Below are 16,673 nucleotides of genomic sequence, written 5' to 3' on the forward strand. Positions count from 1 at the left end.
ATTTCGTAAAGGAATATTAACTCGCTGCTATATGTACATATAGCAAATATTCGTATATGCACGTAGTCATTTTAATCTATATAATTGGTACGTCAGCGTTTCCCAAACTGCGTGTATGCGTTCTACGACATAATGTAAAACTTTTCGTCAAACGAAATACAATAGAGATATGAGATATGTTATTTTAAAAATGACGCGTGCGACATTAAATTGTTTTTTTTTTCTTTTTTTGTTGCTGCGCGCGTGAGACGTTCCCTTTCTCGTTATCATCTATGATCCAACCTTAACGAGTTTTATAAAACTACTATAAAATAATCGTGACTATATGATACAAATATCATATGAAATAAACTAATCACAGGCTCTCTATCTCGATACATACATATATATATATATATATATATATATGTATGTATATGTTTATAAATAAAGTATATACATATATTTTGTTTTGAATATTTACATAAACTTTAGCAAGGATCGATTGTTAAAATAATATTTGCCATTTACTTTCGATACACATCAACTAATATTTCTCAAACAAATTATATATTTTATTATTCGATATTATCTGCTTAACAATGACAATTGTACCGTTTCGAGTGAAAGTAAAACGGGTATCAATTTATTTTAGAGAACGACCTGATTTTACTTCGGCTATGCATCATATATGTATTGTGTATACATATATATACACATGGCCGAGATAAAATGCGTATGTATGCGTATATGATTGTGTGCACAGTTTATAGGTATACGTGAATATATGTACGACCACACAGATAAAATTCCCTGTGAATAAGTTCGATTACGTAACAAGTTTATATTTCTTTTTATATATGCAGTTTTAATAGTAATTTTCGTGCAATGTTAATTCGATTTGCAATGTTCTCTGAACACATTACGTAAACAATAATTATATATTCACAAGCGAGGAACAAGTATGTAAGTAGGTTGTGTATCTGACGAAATAATATCATTTCATCGCTAAAAAGAGGTTCAAACTAAAATATTTCGGCAAATCAATAAAACTTTTATCTTCTGTATCGTATTGATTTGTCTCCTTTTTCGTCCAATTATTTTTGTACACAATTCTTTTTTTCTTCTCTGTATTTATTGTTTTTCTTTTTTTTTTTTTTCTTTTTTCGAATATGTAGAACATTGAACAATGTTGCAACAAGACGCGAATTAGGTATCAGTGATGCAATATAGAAAGCATGGTTCTTCAAATTGAATGGCAGTGATAAAAAATGGATCGTCAACATCATGCGTTTAATTACTCTTATCGCTACTAATATAGTGTATGTATACAGCCAGGTAAATTTTCTATAATATACAAGTGAGTACTGATACTGTTTGTCCAAATTAAATTTTTATTAAACACGGTTTTCTTTTCTGTAACATCGAGGACGAATTATAACATAAATAATTGTTATTGATCAGTATCACTTCTTTGCGCTCAATAATGAGTCCATTTTTAATATAACACTGGAAGATAGTACGTAAGGGTGGCGGCGGCGGCGGCGTATCATTCCTCCATCTGCCAGTGCTTTTTTCTCATTTCTCTCTCTCTCTCTCTCTCATTTTTTGGCTCCTTTCTTTCACTCATTCTTTCTTTCACACGTACTAGCATTTACCGATCTTTGTTTACTGTACATACAACGCACGCACACACGTTTATTTGCACATTGATTTTTGTTTTCGCTCTCAGCTACAATACAAGATCTTTCTTGGTATGCAATTAGTATCCAACCTAATCTAGCCTAAAAACTTTATTTCAATCGTACATTGTGTAAAGCATGGCGGGTGATATATACATTACACGGACAATTTTTATGGTTAAATAGCAGATTTTTTCTTCTTTTTTTTTCCTTTTTTCTAAATTATCATTATTAGAAAGACAGGAAACATATTCTAGGAAGAAGGGAGAACAGAGGTAATAATTGGCGCAATATATTCATGTGCTATTTTGCATTTCGTCGAATGAAAAGTGTGTTTTGTTTAAAATGAAGATCGCTTTCGCGCTCTTTAGCACTATATGTTTCTCTTTCGTTCTGTTCTTCTCTCTCTCTCTCTCTCTCGTTGCAAAAGCCGCCGCCACCACCACCGCTCCCCGGCTCGTATTTGCATTTCGCTTGTGTTATACTACTGGTTGTGAATTTATTTCTCGAAAAAGTTTTTAGACTTCTCTTCCATTTTCGTTACGCCGTTTATTTTTATCGTCGTTGTTGAGAATTTCAAAAGAAAGAAAGTAATTAAATTTCTAAAGTGTTTTTCACAACGCAATTAAATTACAGGTGCATTTTCAAACGAGAATCAATCAACAATAACAGGATATGTCGAACCTAAAATATTTTCCCTACTGTTTCTTCCTTTTTTCTTCTGATCAGAATAATTCAAAAAAATGGGATTTCCATCTTTTTTGGTTTCACGCGCAATTATAAACTGAAGATGTTTTGAAACGTCTGGTGTTTTGTATTGTTTATTTCTTTCCTGGAAATGCGCCTACGTGTTAAGCTTTATTGTTTTTTGTTTAGATAGAAAATACTGCGCAGTCAATAAAATTTGGCAAGCGGGCGCAACGAATTCTTGTCCTCGATTTTAACACGACATGTTCATTACGGGGAGAGATGGTGGCCTGATCAAAAGGCCGTAATACCATGTACCAGAGTTCACTGTCAGCTCCTGTATAACAATAAACCCCCGCAAAACAATTTCATTTGCATCGATCTCCAACCCCGTAATTACATCTGTTTAAAAATCATTTGTTATCACGAAAGAAATGTAAAATATCGAACGCATAACTTTCCCTTTTTTTTTTCTTTCTTAAAAAGTTTTCATTTGTCAAGTCATGACAAGCGCCCGCTCGCCTGCACTGAACAAACTTATGGAATGTACAAATGATTTTTTTCATCATTATTATTTTGTAACCCCTTTCTTAGGTAGTCATACATCTGCTGGGACGTACGGAATTATTTTTTTTCTTGTGATGCCTTAACATACTTGTCACTTCATTAATGTGTGTGTATATGTATATATATATATATATATATATATATATATATATATATATATATATATATGTATATATATCTAAGGTAAAGTTTTATTAAAGATAGATTTTCATCTCCGATTCCATTCCCGTTTTCTTCCTGTTCTTTTTAATTGCTCTAATTAACAGTCGAGAAAGAACGCGGGAGTAGGAAGATGGAGAAGATTGAGCGCATCCGCCGGAAGGGGACGAGGATCGATCGATCGGGCACAAAAGCAGAGCGGATGTTCCAGCTGGATTTCGGAACGCAACTCGGTCACGCGTTACAAGCCTTTGTTTGTTGGTCGATTTTTCCCGGGTGCATGTAACCGGATTCCTCGAGGAGAGATCGAAATTTTCCCCGACGGTGTGACGTCATTCTTCCCCCATTGTGATCACCGTACGCTTGACGATATTTAACACTGGGAAACTACCGACGACTAAAGCAAAGTAAAATTTTCTGTCAGAGATGTTGAAGCCGTGGTTAAATATAAGGGGCCCACAGTTTGATTTTCTTCTTTAAATGAAAATTTAACTTTTTTCTCATTTTTTTCTAGCCATGGATATCGCGTTCTATGGAAACTTGTTTAAACCAAGTTAATGGCCTTTTAGATTTCCTCCACGAAGTCAAAAATTCACTTTTTTAATAATAAAAATTATTGTGCCGCAGGCAGGAGTGAGACAACAGGATTTTAGAGATAAGCTTAAGTGCAGCATGGCCAAAATAATGTTCGGTACTACTGCATTAAAGTAAAAGAAACAGAAAATCTTTATTTACATAAAGCATGTGTTTTTACTTATGTATTTTACGAAGAAAATTTTATAAATATTTTAATAATATTTAATAATATTTAATATTTTATTTTCAATATTTTACGATATTTGATATTTTATTTTTAATATTTTATAATATTTGATATTTTATTTTCAATATTTTATAATATTTGATACTTTATTTTTAATAATTTATAATATTTAATATTTCATTTTTAATATTTTATAATATTTGATATTTTATTTTTAATAATTTATAATGTTTAATATTTCATTTTTAATATTTTATAATATTTGATATTTTATTTTTAATATTTTATAATATTTAATATTTCATTTTTAATATTTTATAATATATCATATTTTATTTTTAATAATTTATAATATTTGATATTTTATTTTTAATATTTTATAATATTTAATATTTCATTTTTAATATTTTATAATATTTCATATTTTATTTTTAATAATTTATAATATTTGATATTTCATTTTTAATATTTTATAATATTTGATATTTTATTTTTAATATTTTATAATATTTAATATTTCATTTTTAATATTTTATAATATTTGATATTTTATTTTATAATATTTAATATTTCATTTTTAATATTTTATAATATTTGATATTTCATTTTTAATAATTTATAATATTTGATATTTCATTTTTAATATTTTATTTTTAATATTTAATAACATTTAATAAATATTTATCTTATAAATATTTCTCTCCAAAAATACATTATCATACATCTACATAAAATATTCAAATGTTCATTTTCACCATTTTGATGGTTTCATTATCCAGCCACCCTATCTATCTATCTGTTCTCAATTTATCTCAATTTGTCATATCGTCCATAAGTATATAGCAAGTGAATTTCCCCCCTTTTTTTTTTTTAAACTTTACAGTCTGAAGCGAAATTAAATTCCGGCAGACGGAAACAACTTTCTCGCCGCGCGCGCTTCTTTCGTTCGAAAGAAGAAAATTATCCTCATCCTCCGAGAGGGTCCTGCTTTTTATCGCGCCGTCACAATGAATTCTCACGGTGAACTTAACAAACTTAGCGGTCCACTTTCGTCGCGGAACCGTGAAACGGTTAATCGACGGGATCGTTGGCCGACAAACGCGGCGCAAAAATCAAGGAAAACGAATTACCAAGCGCCGCCACCGCCTCTGACTTCCTGTCCCGGTAGGAAAAGTGAATTTCCTCGGTGGTCGGGACCGCGTTGCCCGTGAAAATGACCTTGATCATTGGATTTTCGTTCGATCGTGCCTTTTTCCTTCTCTCGAAACAAGGTTACACCCGACCGCGAGAAACGACGCGACGCTTCCAAGTGGCCATTTTTCTCTCGCCTCGAACAACGTTCAACGTTCACTGACTCTATCACGCCATCGTTGTCGAAACGAACTGCAATCGTTCAAAAAGCCTCGCGTCTCGCCTGAATTCGTGACAACTTGAGACGTTCTTCGTCTGCGAGTTTCTTCTCTTTTCTTTTCTTTCTTTTTTTTTTTTCTTTTTCTAAGTATCCGAAGAGTGGAGAAGAGTTGGAAATTAGCCATGAACATCTAATCGAGAGGAATGACCCTTCTTTCTGCGATGGATGCCAAAAATCTGGATGTCACAGCTCGACATACTCTACACGATGGGCCAGTAATTTCTTTCCACCCATTTTTCTTTTTCATCAAAATGTAAGAAGAAGCTAATTTCAAATGAAATTTAAGTTCAAGCAATAAAATAATATTATATAGTATAGTATAATATGATAAATTATAATAATATTATATATAATATTATAATAATATTATATGTAATATTATAATATAATATTACATATAATATTATAATATAATAATTATATATAATATTATTATATTATAATAATAATAATATAATATATTATTATATATAATATTATAATAATATTATAGTATATTATTATATATAATATTACATATAATATTATAATATAATAATTATATATAATATTATTATATTATAATAGTAATATAATATATTATTATATATAATATTATAATAATATTATAGTATATTATAGTATATTATTATAGTATAGTATAAGTATATTATAGTATATTATTATAGTATAGTATAAGTATATTATAGTATAATATTATAATATTATTATATTATTATAATAATAATATAATATATTATTATATATAATATTATAATAATATTATATAGTATATTATAATATTATACTATATTATAATATATACTATATTATAATATATTATATTATATACTATATTATAATATATACTATAATATATATTATAATATTATATAATATAATAAATATGAAATATAAAAATAGTATAGTATAATAAAATAAAGTTATGAATTTATCTGAGTGGAAAGTGACTTTTGGCTCACCCCTTATGTGCGCAAACTTTGAGCTACTCCGAGGGCAGAGAAGATTCGACCACTGCCCTGACTTTTCAAAATCATCCGAAACTATAAGTGCTACAAAATATAAGCACCTAGTCGCCGATCTCGGTGTCGATGTGACCTTCAAATCTAATTCATTGAAAAAAGAAAGAATTGGAAATTGCAGTCAAACACACCGTGAAGATCAATTTTTAGAGAAAGTCAAAGTTAACTAACTTCGGGGGGATAATTCACGACAAGAGAATGAGAAAATTGCTCGAATTAAGGACGTCCTACGTGGACGAAGTTGCGTTACGTCATTTCGCTGGGTCTTATTGAAAGAGAGAGGTCGGAGAGACCACCTATACAATGAAATCATCAACTTCCCCTCCACGAGTCGACGGATTTTCCCAGATCGAAGGACGAGACACGAGACACGAGAGACACGCTGGTTTCCACGCAACCGCACCCACGTGCTCGCCTCACGTTACTCAATGCATCTCGTGAGACCTTCTCTACAATTTTCGGTGGCAATCGAAGGTTTGCAAACAAATGTTTCATCGTTCGATCTCCAATTCTCCTAATTCTTATTTCATTTGTCAATTTACTCATTTTATTTACATTTTATATTTCATATTTATATTTTTACATTTTATATTTATATTTTTATATTTTTATATTTTATATTTATATTCTTATATTTATACTAATATTTTTATATTTTATATTTATATTTATATTTATATTTTTACTTATATTTTTTACTTATACTTTTATATTTTATAGTTTTATATTTATATTTTTACTTATATTTTTTACTTATACTTTTATATTTTGGAGTTTTATATTTATATTTTTACTTATATTTTTTACTTATACTTTTATATTTTATAGTTTTATATTTATATTTTTACTTATACTTTTATATTTTATATTTTTATATAAAATATTATTTTTTATACTTTTTATGTTTTATATTTATATTTTTACTTATACTTTTATATTTTACATTCTTATATTTATATTTTTACTTATATTTTTATATTTCATATTTATATTTATATTTTTACTTATATTTTTATATTTCATATTTATATTTATATTTTTATGTTTCATATTTATACTTATATTTTTATATTTCATATTTATACTTATATTTTTATGTTTCATATTTATACTTATATTTTTATATTTCATATTTATATTTATATTTTTATGTTTCATATTTACACTTATATTTTTATATTTCATATTTATATATTCTACATCTTTTGATTTTGCTTTCAGACACTTCGTTTCTGAAGGTTACCCAATTCTACAGCAAATATTCCACCCATCGCCAGAATTTGTCCGATTTTCTCTCGAACGATTTTAATCGCCGCAACGAAAAGGAGACGCGCGCGCGAGATAATTCGCACACGGGCGAAAACTGTTGATCCGAGATCGCTATCGAAGGGGACCTCGAAACGAGCCACGCTAGGTACGTTCACCTTCCAACACGGTGCATATATAAAGACGGGATTCACTTTCACTCTCGTTTTAGTCGGCGATATTCGCCAACGCGAAGTTAGCCAACCTGGCAACGAGACGAAACCATCATCCTGTCAAACGATGGCCACGTTCTTTCTCCTCTGTTGCGTCACTGTGATTATAGCGGCCGCCGAAGAGGATGGGTGGGTGTGGAGGGACGGTGACGAACAGAAGAGTAACGTCGACAGGACAAGGTGTGTTGGATTTTTCGAGATTTCTTTTCTTTTTTTTTTTTTTTTCTGATGAGATGATAGCTTGCTTTTGGATGATTTTCAAAGTATTGCATGATCATTTGGAAATTTTGGTATCACATCTCTGTGATACTATATCTGTGATATGCTGGTAAATAAATCTAGATCATTTAGACTATATGGATGGTTTATTAATATTAACTGTTAATATTGATATACATTATAATTATATAGATGGTTTATTGGACGATTTATTAATATTAACATTAATATTAAAATTAAAATTTATTAATATTAATATTAACTATATAGAAAAATTTAAAAAAGTCAAAGTCTACTTCTATTATATCTGTAATCTGTTGGTTGGTAGATGTAGATTGTATAGATAGTTGAAAGTATATTTATTTGAAGCTAATATCAGAGACAAGATTGATATTATATGTTAGTAGGTAGATGGTTTATTTGAAAGTATATTAACTACTTAAAAAATTTTAAAAATTCAAAGTCTGTTCCTATTACGTCTGTGATCTGTTGATAAGTAAATGTAGATTATATAGATACTTTAGTTGAGAGTTTATTAATATTAACTGTTAATGTATATATTATAATTATGTAGATGGTTTATTTGACGATTTATTAATATTAACTGTATATTAAAATTTTTAAAAGTCTATTTCTATTATATCTGTAATCTGTTGGTTGGTAGATGTAGATTGTATAGATAGTTGAAAGTATATTTATTTGAAGCTAATATCAGAGACAAGATTGCTATTATATCTGTTAGTAGGTAGATGGTTTATTTGAAAGTATATTAACTGCTTAAAAAAACTTTAAAAATTCAAAGTCTGTTCCTATTACGTCTATGATCTGTTGATAAGTAAATGTAGATTATATAGATACTGTAGTTGAGAGTTTATTAATATTAATTGTTAATGTATATATTATAATTATGTAGATGGTTTATTTGTCGATTCATTAATATTAACTGTATAGAAAAATTAAAAAAAATCAAAGTCTATTTCTATTATAGCTGTGATCTGTTGATAGGTAGATGTAGATTGTATAGATATTTGAAAGTACATTTATTTAAAGCTAATATCAGAGACAAGATATATCTGTTAGTAGGTAAACGTAGATTATATAGATGGTTTATTTGACAGAATATTAACTGCATAGAAAAATTTAAAAAATCATATCTGTTCCTATTACATCTGTGATCTGTTAGTAAGTAAATGTTATATGATTATATAGATGCTTTATTTGAGAGTTTATTAATTGTTAATATATAATATGAGAGTATATTAATTGTTAATATTGATGTGATAATTATATAGATGGTTTATTTAACGATTTATTAATATTAACTGCACAGAAAAATTTAAAAAGTCAAAGTCTATTTCTCCTATATCTGTGACATATTGGTAGATGTAGATTGTACAGAGAGTTGAATGTATCTTTTATATCTGAAAGTATATTTATCCGAAGCTAATGTCAGAGACAAGATTGATACGATAATACACACACGTACTGGTTAGAAGGAGAATAAAATAAACATAAAGGAGAAGTGAATAAAAATGCGGACTGCCTGTTCAGTTACAGGTACCAGGTGAACGAGAACCTCGAGGATCTCGGCCACGACAGACCTTTCATAGGATTTGGACCACAAAACACCGGACCTTACGGTCCTAACGGTAGACCCATTGTACCGACGTCGTATCCTGGCAACAAAGAAGTTCTTGTCGGCCCCGGTGGACCAACGGGCATTATAAAGAGGTATTTCGTATCGTCTCGCAGTTTTCCAACCCAGTAAGCCTGTTTTCGCGGCCCCGGCGTCCCCGATGTCGATCTCGACTCTGTGCAACCGAATGATTTCGACCTGATCTGTCGAATTTTACGAAAACCGATCGGACTCGAGGCTCGGAGTTACACGGTCTAGAGGTTGCACTAGCTTCAATTCTCTCCTTTCTTTTCTTTCAATTTTTTCTTTAATATATATAACTAAACTAAATTTATAATTAACTAACTAAATATATTTTTTTTCCTTAATTCTTTAATATAGATATATATATTTTTTCTATAATATGTAAATTATATATTCCTTAATATATATATATATTTTTTTTTCTATAATATATAAATTGTATATTCTTTAATTTATAGATTTTTTCTATAATATATAAATTATATATTCCTTAATATATATTTTTCAATAATATATAAATTATATATTCTTTAATTTATAGATTTTTTTCTATAATATTTAAATTGTATATTCTTTAATATATATGTATTTTTCTATAATATATAAATTATATATTCCTTAATATATATATTTTTCAATAATATATAAATTATATATTCCTTAATGTATATCTATTTTTCTATAATATATAAATTATATATTCTTTAATTTATAGTTTTTTTTCTATAACATTTAAATTATATATTCTTTAATATATATGTATTTTTCTTTATATTCTCTTTATATTCTCTTTTCTTTATATTTCCTTATATATGTATTTTTAATTATATATTTTTTAATATATAATATTCTTCAATATACATATATAATATGCTACGTGTGTCAGGAATTTTTTTTTTTTTGTAAGGTAAATATTTCCCGAAAGCTATTTTCTTTTCATTTCGTTGGAAGTTACATTCGCGAAGCTTTGTCGATTGCTCGATTAGTTTGAAGAGCCGAGAGTTATAACTAAAATACTGATTAACAAACGAATGATAAATAATAAAAAGAAATACGTAAAAACTGAGAATAACTGTTGAGTAACACGCTTTCGTCTCTTAAGACCTCCTTACGCCGGAAGTGTCGACGGTGGCGACTTGGGAACCGGTTTCGTGCCACCTTGGGTCAAGGACGATCCTCGATATCGAGAATACGACACCTGCAGATGTAGATACAGCTTTAATTGCCCTTCCGCCGGATTGAAATTCGTAAGTGACGAGACGAAAGTTGATCGTGAAAAATCACAAATCGTCCTGTTCTTATTTCACTTCCTGTTATCAATTTTGTCAATTAGGGGAGCTGTTCCAAAGATAAGAAGTACTGCTGCTTTAACAGCAGGAAGTACCCAGCGTTGGTTTCCGGACAATACGGACAAGGACACTATCCTTTGTATCCGGTACTATTTTTCTGCTAATATTACTATTGCTAATATTACTTTTAATGTTAATACTAATTAATAATATTGTTAATACTACTCGATAGAATGCAAATGAGACACAAGGCAACTCTAAACTTGGGATTTCCAAAAAGTGGAGAGTTAGGGGAGGAGGGAAAGAAAAGACAAGACAATTATTAATACTAGAACTACCAGAATGATCAAAATGATCAATTTATAATTTTTTACAGCAATTTTCCCCGCTTGCAACGTTGCGTTTTTTAAAGAAAAGAAATTCGAATGATCTTTGTAAAATATGTGAATAAAAGTTTTTATTATCGCGTTCATTATCGTGTTATAAAACACGATAATTGCTTGCATTCGACTTTCTTTCACTCAACTCTTATACTTTAGTCCTCGGTAGTTCTAGTGTTAATTTATTGTATCGTTGATCCAAACGAGATACAAGGGGACTCCAAACTTTTAGATTCCCAAAAATTGGAAAGATACGGGACGATTTATTAATTTATTGTATACCTAATTCAATTGAGACACAAAGAGAACCCGCCTGAGCTTTTAGAGTCCCAAAAATTGGTGAGACAGGAGACGATTGTTAATTTATTGTATCATTAATCCAAACGAGACACAAAGGGACTCCAAACTTTTAGATTCCCAAAAATTGGAAAGATTTATTAATTTATTGTATATCTAATTCAAATGAGACACAAAGAGACTCCGCCTGAGCTTTTAGAGTCCCAGAAATTGGTGAGACAGGAGATGATTGTTAATTTATTGTATCATTAATTCAAACGAGACACAAAAGGACTCCAAATTTTTAGTTTCCCAAAAATTGGAAAAATACGGGACGATTTATTAATTTATTGTATACCTAATTCAATTGAGACACAAAGGGACTTCCCCAGAGCTTTTAGAATCCCAAAAATTGAAGAAACAGGGGACGATTATTAATTTATTGTATCATTAATCCAAACGAGACACAAGGGGACTCCAAACTTTTAGATTCCCAAAAATTGGAAAGATTTATTAATTTATTGTATATCTAATTCAAATGAGACACAAAGAGACTCCGCCTGAGCTTTTAGAGTCCCAAAAATTGGTGAGACAGGAGACGATTATTAATTTATTGTATCATTAATCCAAACGAGGCACAAAGGGACTCCAAATTTTTAGTTTCCCAAAAATTGGAAAGATACGGGACGATTTATTAATTTATTGTATATCTAATTCAATTGAGACACAAAGGGACTCCCCCAGAGTTTTTGAAACCCAAAAATTGGTGAGACAGGAGACGATTGTTAATTTATTGTATCATTAATCCAAACGAGATACAAAGGGACTCCAAACTTTTAGATTCCCAAAAATTGGAAAGATTTATTAATTTATTGTATATTTAATTCAAATGAGACACAAAGAGACTCCGCCTGAGCTTTTAGAGTCCCAAAAATTGAAGAAACAGGGGACGATTGTTAATTTATTATTCCAAAAAGTTGGGTGGAAGGAATTAATTTACCGCGCTGTTGATTACTCCCGCAATAGCGGATGATCGAGTACGAAATAACCCAACCAAAACTTGCGAAAGAATAATTTACGGGAGATTAATTTTCGCTGGTCTATCGTACATCCGACAATCGATTTATGCCGTCGTACTTTTTACATAAATTACAGAGTGCCCCGAACAAGTACGGGCCGGCGGCTTTCGTGCAATCGCCCAACTATTATGGTAATCGAAGGCCGCAGGGGAGTTTCACCGGCGCTAACAGATATCCTGGAAATTACCATTTCCCGGCGGTGAATCCGAATCCCTATCCGCGACCCCACGGCAACCCTTACCAGCTGGATTACGACTACAGCGACTCTGACTTCCACGCTCGGTCCGCAATGAAGAACCAGACGGGGAGCGCCAGCGCGAATGAAAAAGCTTAAGCCTCATTTACACCAGACTTTCAATCCAACAGGAGGAGGAGGAGGAGGAGGAGGAGGAGTCTCTCGGCCTATTTCGCCTTGTAAATTGTTAATAAGAATCGATCTGGCTGGAAGAAACGGAGAATCGTATGTCGAAGATATTCTAGAGAGCTACGGGGATTCGCGCGACCTGAAATATCACAGGGTGATTCACGTAACTTGCACCGACCTGAAGTAACTTTCAAATTACGCGAAATCCTTTCCAATGAAAAATTGTCCAATGCGAAAGTTGTATTTAAGAAAGGCAAAATATGGCGTATCAATTTTTTTGCGACAGTTATGTATCAGAGTGTATCGAGAGATTGCAGAGACAAGAAAATACCAAAGATCGTTATTGTATTTCACAATGCGACGCTCTCTTCTCATCGAAATATTAACGAAAAATTAAAACATTGTCACGAATTTCCTTTTCTTCGCTGGTAGGAATTGTTCGTAATGTATCGTATTGATGTATTGTTTTTTTATTATAAAGATTAAATTAAGATTATTGTTATTGCAGATATTTAATATTATGCGTCATTATTGATATAATATTTAATATTATATATTATTATTAATTTAATATTTAATATTATATATTATTATTAATGTAATATTTAATATTTAATATTATGCGTTATTATTAATGTAATATTTAATATTTAATATTATGCGTTATTATTAATATAATATTTAATATTATATTATTATGAAGATTAAATTAAGATTATTATTTCTTCAAATATTTAATATTATGCGTTATTAATATAATATTTAATATTATGTATTATTATTAATATAATATTTAATATTATATTATTATGAAGATTAAATTGAGATTATTATTGTTACAAATATTTAATATTATGCGTCATTATTAATATAATATTTAATATTATATTAGTAAAGATTAAATTAATATTTTTTCAAATATTCAATATTATATGCGTTATTATTAATATAGTATTTAATATTATATTATTACAAATATTTATTATTAATTAGTATAGTATTATTTAGTATAGTAATATTTATTATTATTATTAATATTTATTATAATATAGCATTATTAATATAGTAGCGTTATTATTAATATAATATTTAACATTATATTATTATAAAGATTAAATTAAGATTATTATTATTTCAAATATTTAATATTATACGTTATTATTAATATAATATTTAACATTATATTATCATAAAGATTAAATTAAGATTATTATTGTAACAAATATTTAATGGTATCCATTATTAATATAATATTTAAATTTATATTATCACAAAGATTAAATTAAGATTATTACGTTGTTATAAAGATCATTGTGTGTTAACGATGATTAGTCTTACCAATTGTAGTAATGACCACGATGGAGTAGAAGAGAGCGCCGGCGAAAGTCCATTGGATGTCGTCCTCGCCTTCGCTGCCGTCCCAACCCTCCTTCTCCATCATCCACACGAGGTTGTTCTCGAAGCTCTGCGAAAGAAAAGTGGTGTGGAAAACTAGCGAAGAAGTAGCGGAGAACTAGCGATAGTGCAGTGGTGGGAATTCGAGTTCAATTTCTGGTGGTCGTGTCGTGTCGCGTTGCGAATGGGTTACCTTTAATTCGCGTAACGCCTTGTCCGTCCAATTCTCACGAATCAGAACCTCCACCTCTTTCGTGATCTTCCACAGCTGTTCCGCCACGTTCCCCCTGATGTCTTTGATGCCTTTTTTAATCTGAAACAGAAGAGAAGAAGAAGAGAAGAAAAAGAAAGGGGGAGACGAATGATGAAAATTGAAATTGAAAAGGAGAGAGACGTTGGAGGGGCAAGAAAGAAAGAAGATTTCCATTTCGTCATCTTCAGCTGAAACGAAATGAAAGTAAAAGTGTTTTTCGTTGTTCTCTGAATTTCATAAATGTACGCGTGACAGTGAAAAAAAAGACAAGAGCTGACGAAAAACTTTTATTTACTATTGCGTAGAAATAAAAAATAAAGATGAAACGTAAAAATAAGTAGAGAGAAGAAAGAAAGAGAGATATGAAAGTTCTTGTTGGTCTCTGAATTTCAGAAATGTACGCATGACAGAGAAAAAGAAATAAAAAGCTGACGAAAACTTTTAATCAGTATTGCGTAGAAATAAGAAATAAAGATGAAACGTAAAAATAAGTAGAGAGAAGAAAGAAAGGGAGAAATGAAAGTTCTTGTTGGTCTCTAAATTTCAGAAATGTACGCATGACAGAGAAAAAACGACAAGAGCTAACGAAAACTTTTATTTACTATTGCGTAGAAATAAAAAATAAAAATGAAACGTAAAAATAAGTAGAGAGAAGAAAGAAAGGGAGAAATGAGAGTTCTTGTTGTTCTCTAAATTTCAGAAATGTACGCATGACAAAGAAAAAGAAAATAAAAGCTAACGAAAACTTTTATTTACTATTGCGTAGAAATAAAAAATAAAGATAAAACGAAAAAATAAGTAGAGAGAAGAAAGAACGGGAAAAAGTTCTTGTTCTCTAAATTTCAGAAATGTACGCATGACAGAGAAAAAAGACAAGAGCTAACGAAAAACATTTATTTACTATTGCGTAGAAATAAAAAATGAAGATGAAATATAAAAATAAGCAGAGACAAGAAAGAAAGGAAGAAATGAAAATTTGTCTACCTCTTTCTCGTGGGTGGCCTCGAGCGCCTCGAAAGCATAAGCGCCGATGAGACAGTAGAGAACGACCAACGAGACGAGCGACACGTGGGAGAAAACGCATCTGAAGAACTTCCACAGGAAACGGAGGCACCTGATGCACTTGGAGGGCCTCTCGGCCTCTACCATCAGTTCGAACGTTTCCGGCCGCGAACGTGGCATCGTTCCTTCCCGATTCGAAGCGCCTTCCCTTCTCCACGAAGGACCACCTCACTGCATTTCCTCTCCTTTCTTCGAATTTGTCCCTTATCATACCACTACCACACGATGAATTTCTCGGCCGGTGGCGATAAAGCTATTCGCTTTATTAACCTCTTGCGCTGGAATAACGTATCACGCACGTCGAGAACCTTTTTTGTTCCAAAATTGCAATATTTCCTCAGTTCTTAAGTAAAACAAAATATACAATGAAATATATGTATTACATATAAGTATAATAATAAGTAAAATTTTTATGTAATCAGTTTTAAATGAAATAAAATATATATTTATTATATATATAAATATAATGGGTAAAGGTTTTATATAATCAGTTTTAAGTGAAATAAAACATAATAAAATATATTTATTATATTAAAGTAAAACAAATAATAAATCTATTAATTGTCAATAATTTCTATCCGGTGATATACCGACGAGTTCAGGAAGAAAAAGGCAGCGACAAATTGTTGTATACGGTTCGGTCACTCGTTATGGTCCGCGATCAATTGTTCCAGCGCAACGTGGTTAATGGAATGGCAGAGATACGAAAAACACAAAAAATGCATAAAGCTGTAATATCCTTTGCAATATTTTAACAAACAGTATTTCTCATTTTCATTCAGAAAAGTATGAGTTTCTACGAAATTTAGTGTTTCGATTGTAAAATTAAAATCCTCTGCTTACGAATTATAAATATATATGTGAGATAATTTTTTTATTTTTGTTCAGAAAGATACAAGTTTCTACGAACGTTCGAAATTTAGTGTTTCGATTGTAAAATTAAAATCC

General features: G+C 30.0%; 2 protein-coding genes across 3 annotated transcripts in view; one reads left to right on the forward strand and one right to left on the reverse strand.

Annotated features, from left to right (window-relative positions):
• Window positions 1–6,540: 6,540 nt before the first annotated feature.
• LOC122532705 lies at window positions 6,541–13,526 on the forward strand. Its single transcript, XM_043661722.1, has 7 exons — window positions 6,541–6,744; window positions 7,492–7,684; window positions 7,748–7,928; window positions 9,519–9,698; window positions 10,730–10,874; window positions 10,961–11,062; window positions 12,728–13,526. Exons 3-7 carry the CDS (start codon window positions 7,816–7,818, stop codon window positions 12,983–12,985), a joined length of 798 nt encoding a protein of 265 aa, XP_043517657.1. The 5' UTR covers window positions 6,541–6,744; window positions 7,492–7,684; window positions 7,748–7,815; the 3' UTR covers window positions 12,986–13,526.
• A 773-nt stretch (window positions 13,527–14,299) lies between these two features.
• LOC122532707 (TWiK family of potassium channels protein 7-like) overlaps window positions 14,300–16,673 on the reverse strand; it is a 5,275-nt gene continuing 2,901 nt past the window's right edge. Inside the window, exons 3-5 of one of the 2 annotated variants that reach the window (XM_043661724.1) lie at window positions 15,648–16,003; window positions 14,604–14,723; window positions 14,300–14,480 (exon numbers count right to left, since the gene is read on the reverse strand). In XM_043661724.1, coding sequence (XP_043517659.1) covers window positions 14,334–14,480; window positions 14,604–14,723; window positions 15,648–15,845 — 465 coding nt within the window. In that variant the 5' untranslated portion in view covers window positions 15,846–16,003 and the 3' untranslated portion in view covers window positions 14,300–14,333. Of the gene's footprint in view, window positions 14,481–14,603; window positions 14,724–15,647; window positions 16,037–16,673 lie in introns of those variants that run through there. The other variant, XM_043661725.1, reaches the window with a different exon arrangement.

The sequence above is a fragment of the Frieseomelitta varia genome, unplaced genomic scaffold (genome assembly GCF_011392965.1).
Source record: "Frieseomelitta varia isolate USP_RPSP 00005682 unplaced genomic scaffold, Fvar_1.2 scaffold_464, whole genome shotgun sequence".
NCBI classification, from domain to species: Eukaryota; Metazoa; Arthropoda; class Insecta; order Hymenoptera; family Apidae; genus Frieseomelitta; species Frieseomelitta varia.

Bases quoted from the DNA above. Each gene is read 5' to 3' on its own strand.
- LOC122532705 (XM_043661722.1), top strand. From the start codon at position 7,816: ATGGCCACGTTCTTTCTCCTCTGTTGCGTCACTGTGATTATAGCGGCC. The intron at 7,929-9,518 runs GTGTGTTGGATT...CTGCCTGTTCAG, and splicing joins AGTAACGTCGACAGGACAAG to TTACAGGTACCAGGTGAACG. The intron at 11,063-12,727 runs GTACTATTTTTC...CATAAATTACAG, and splicing joins GACACTATCCTTTGTATCCG to AGTGCCCCGAACAAGTACGG.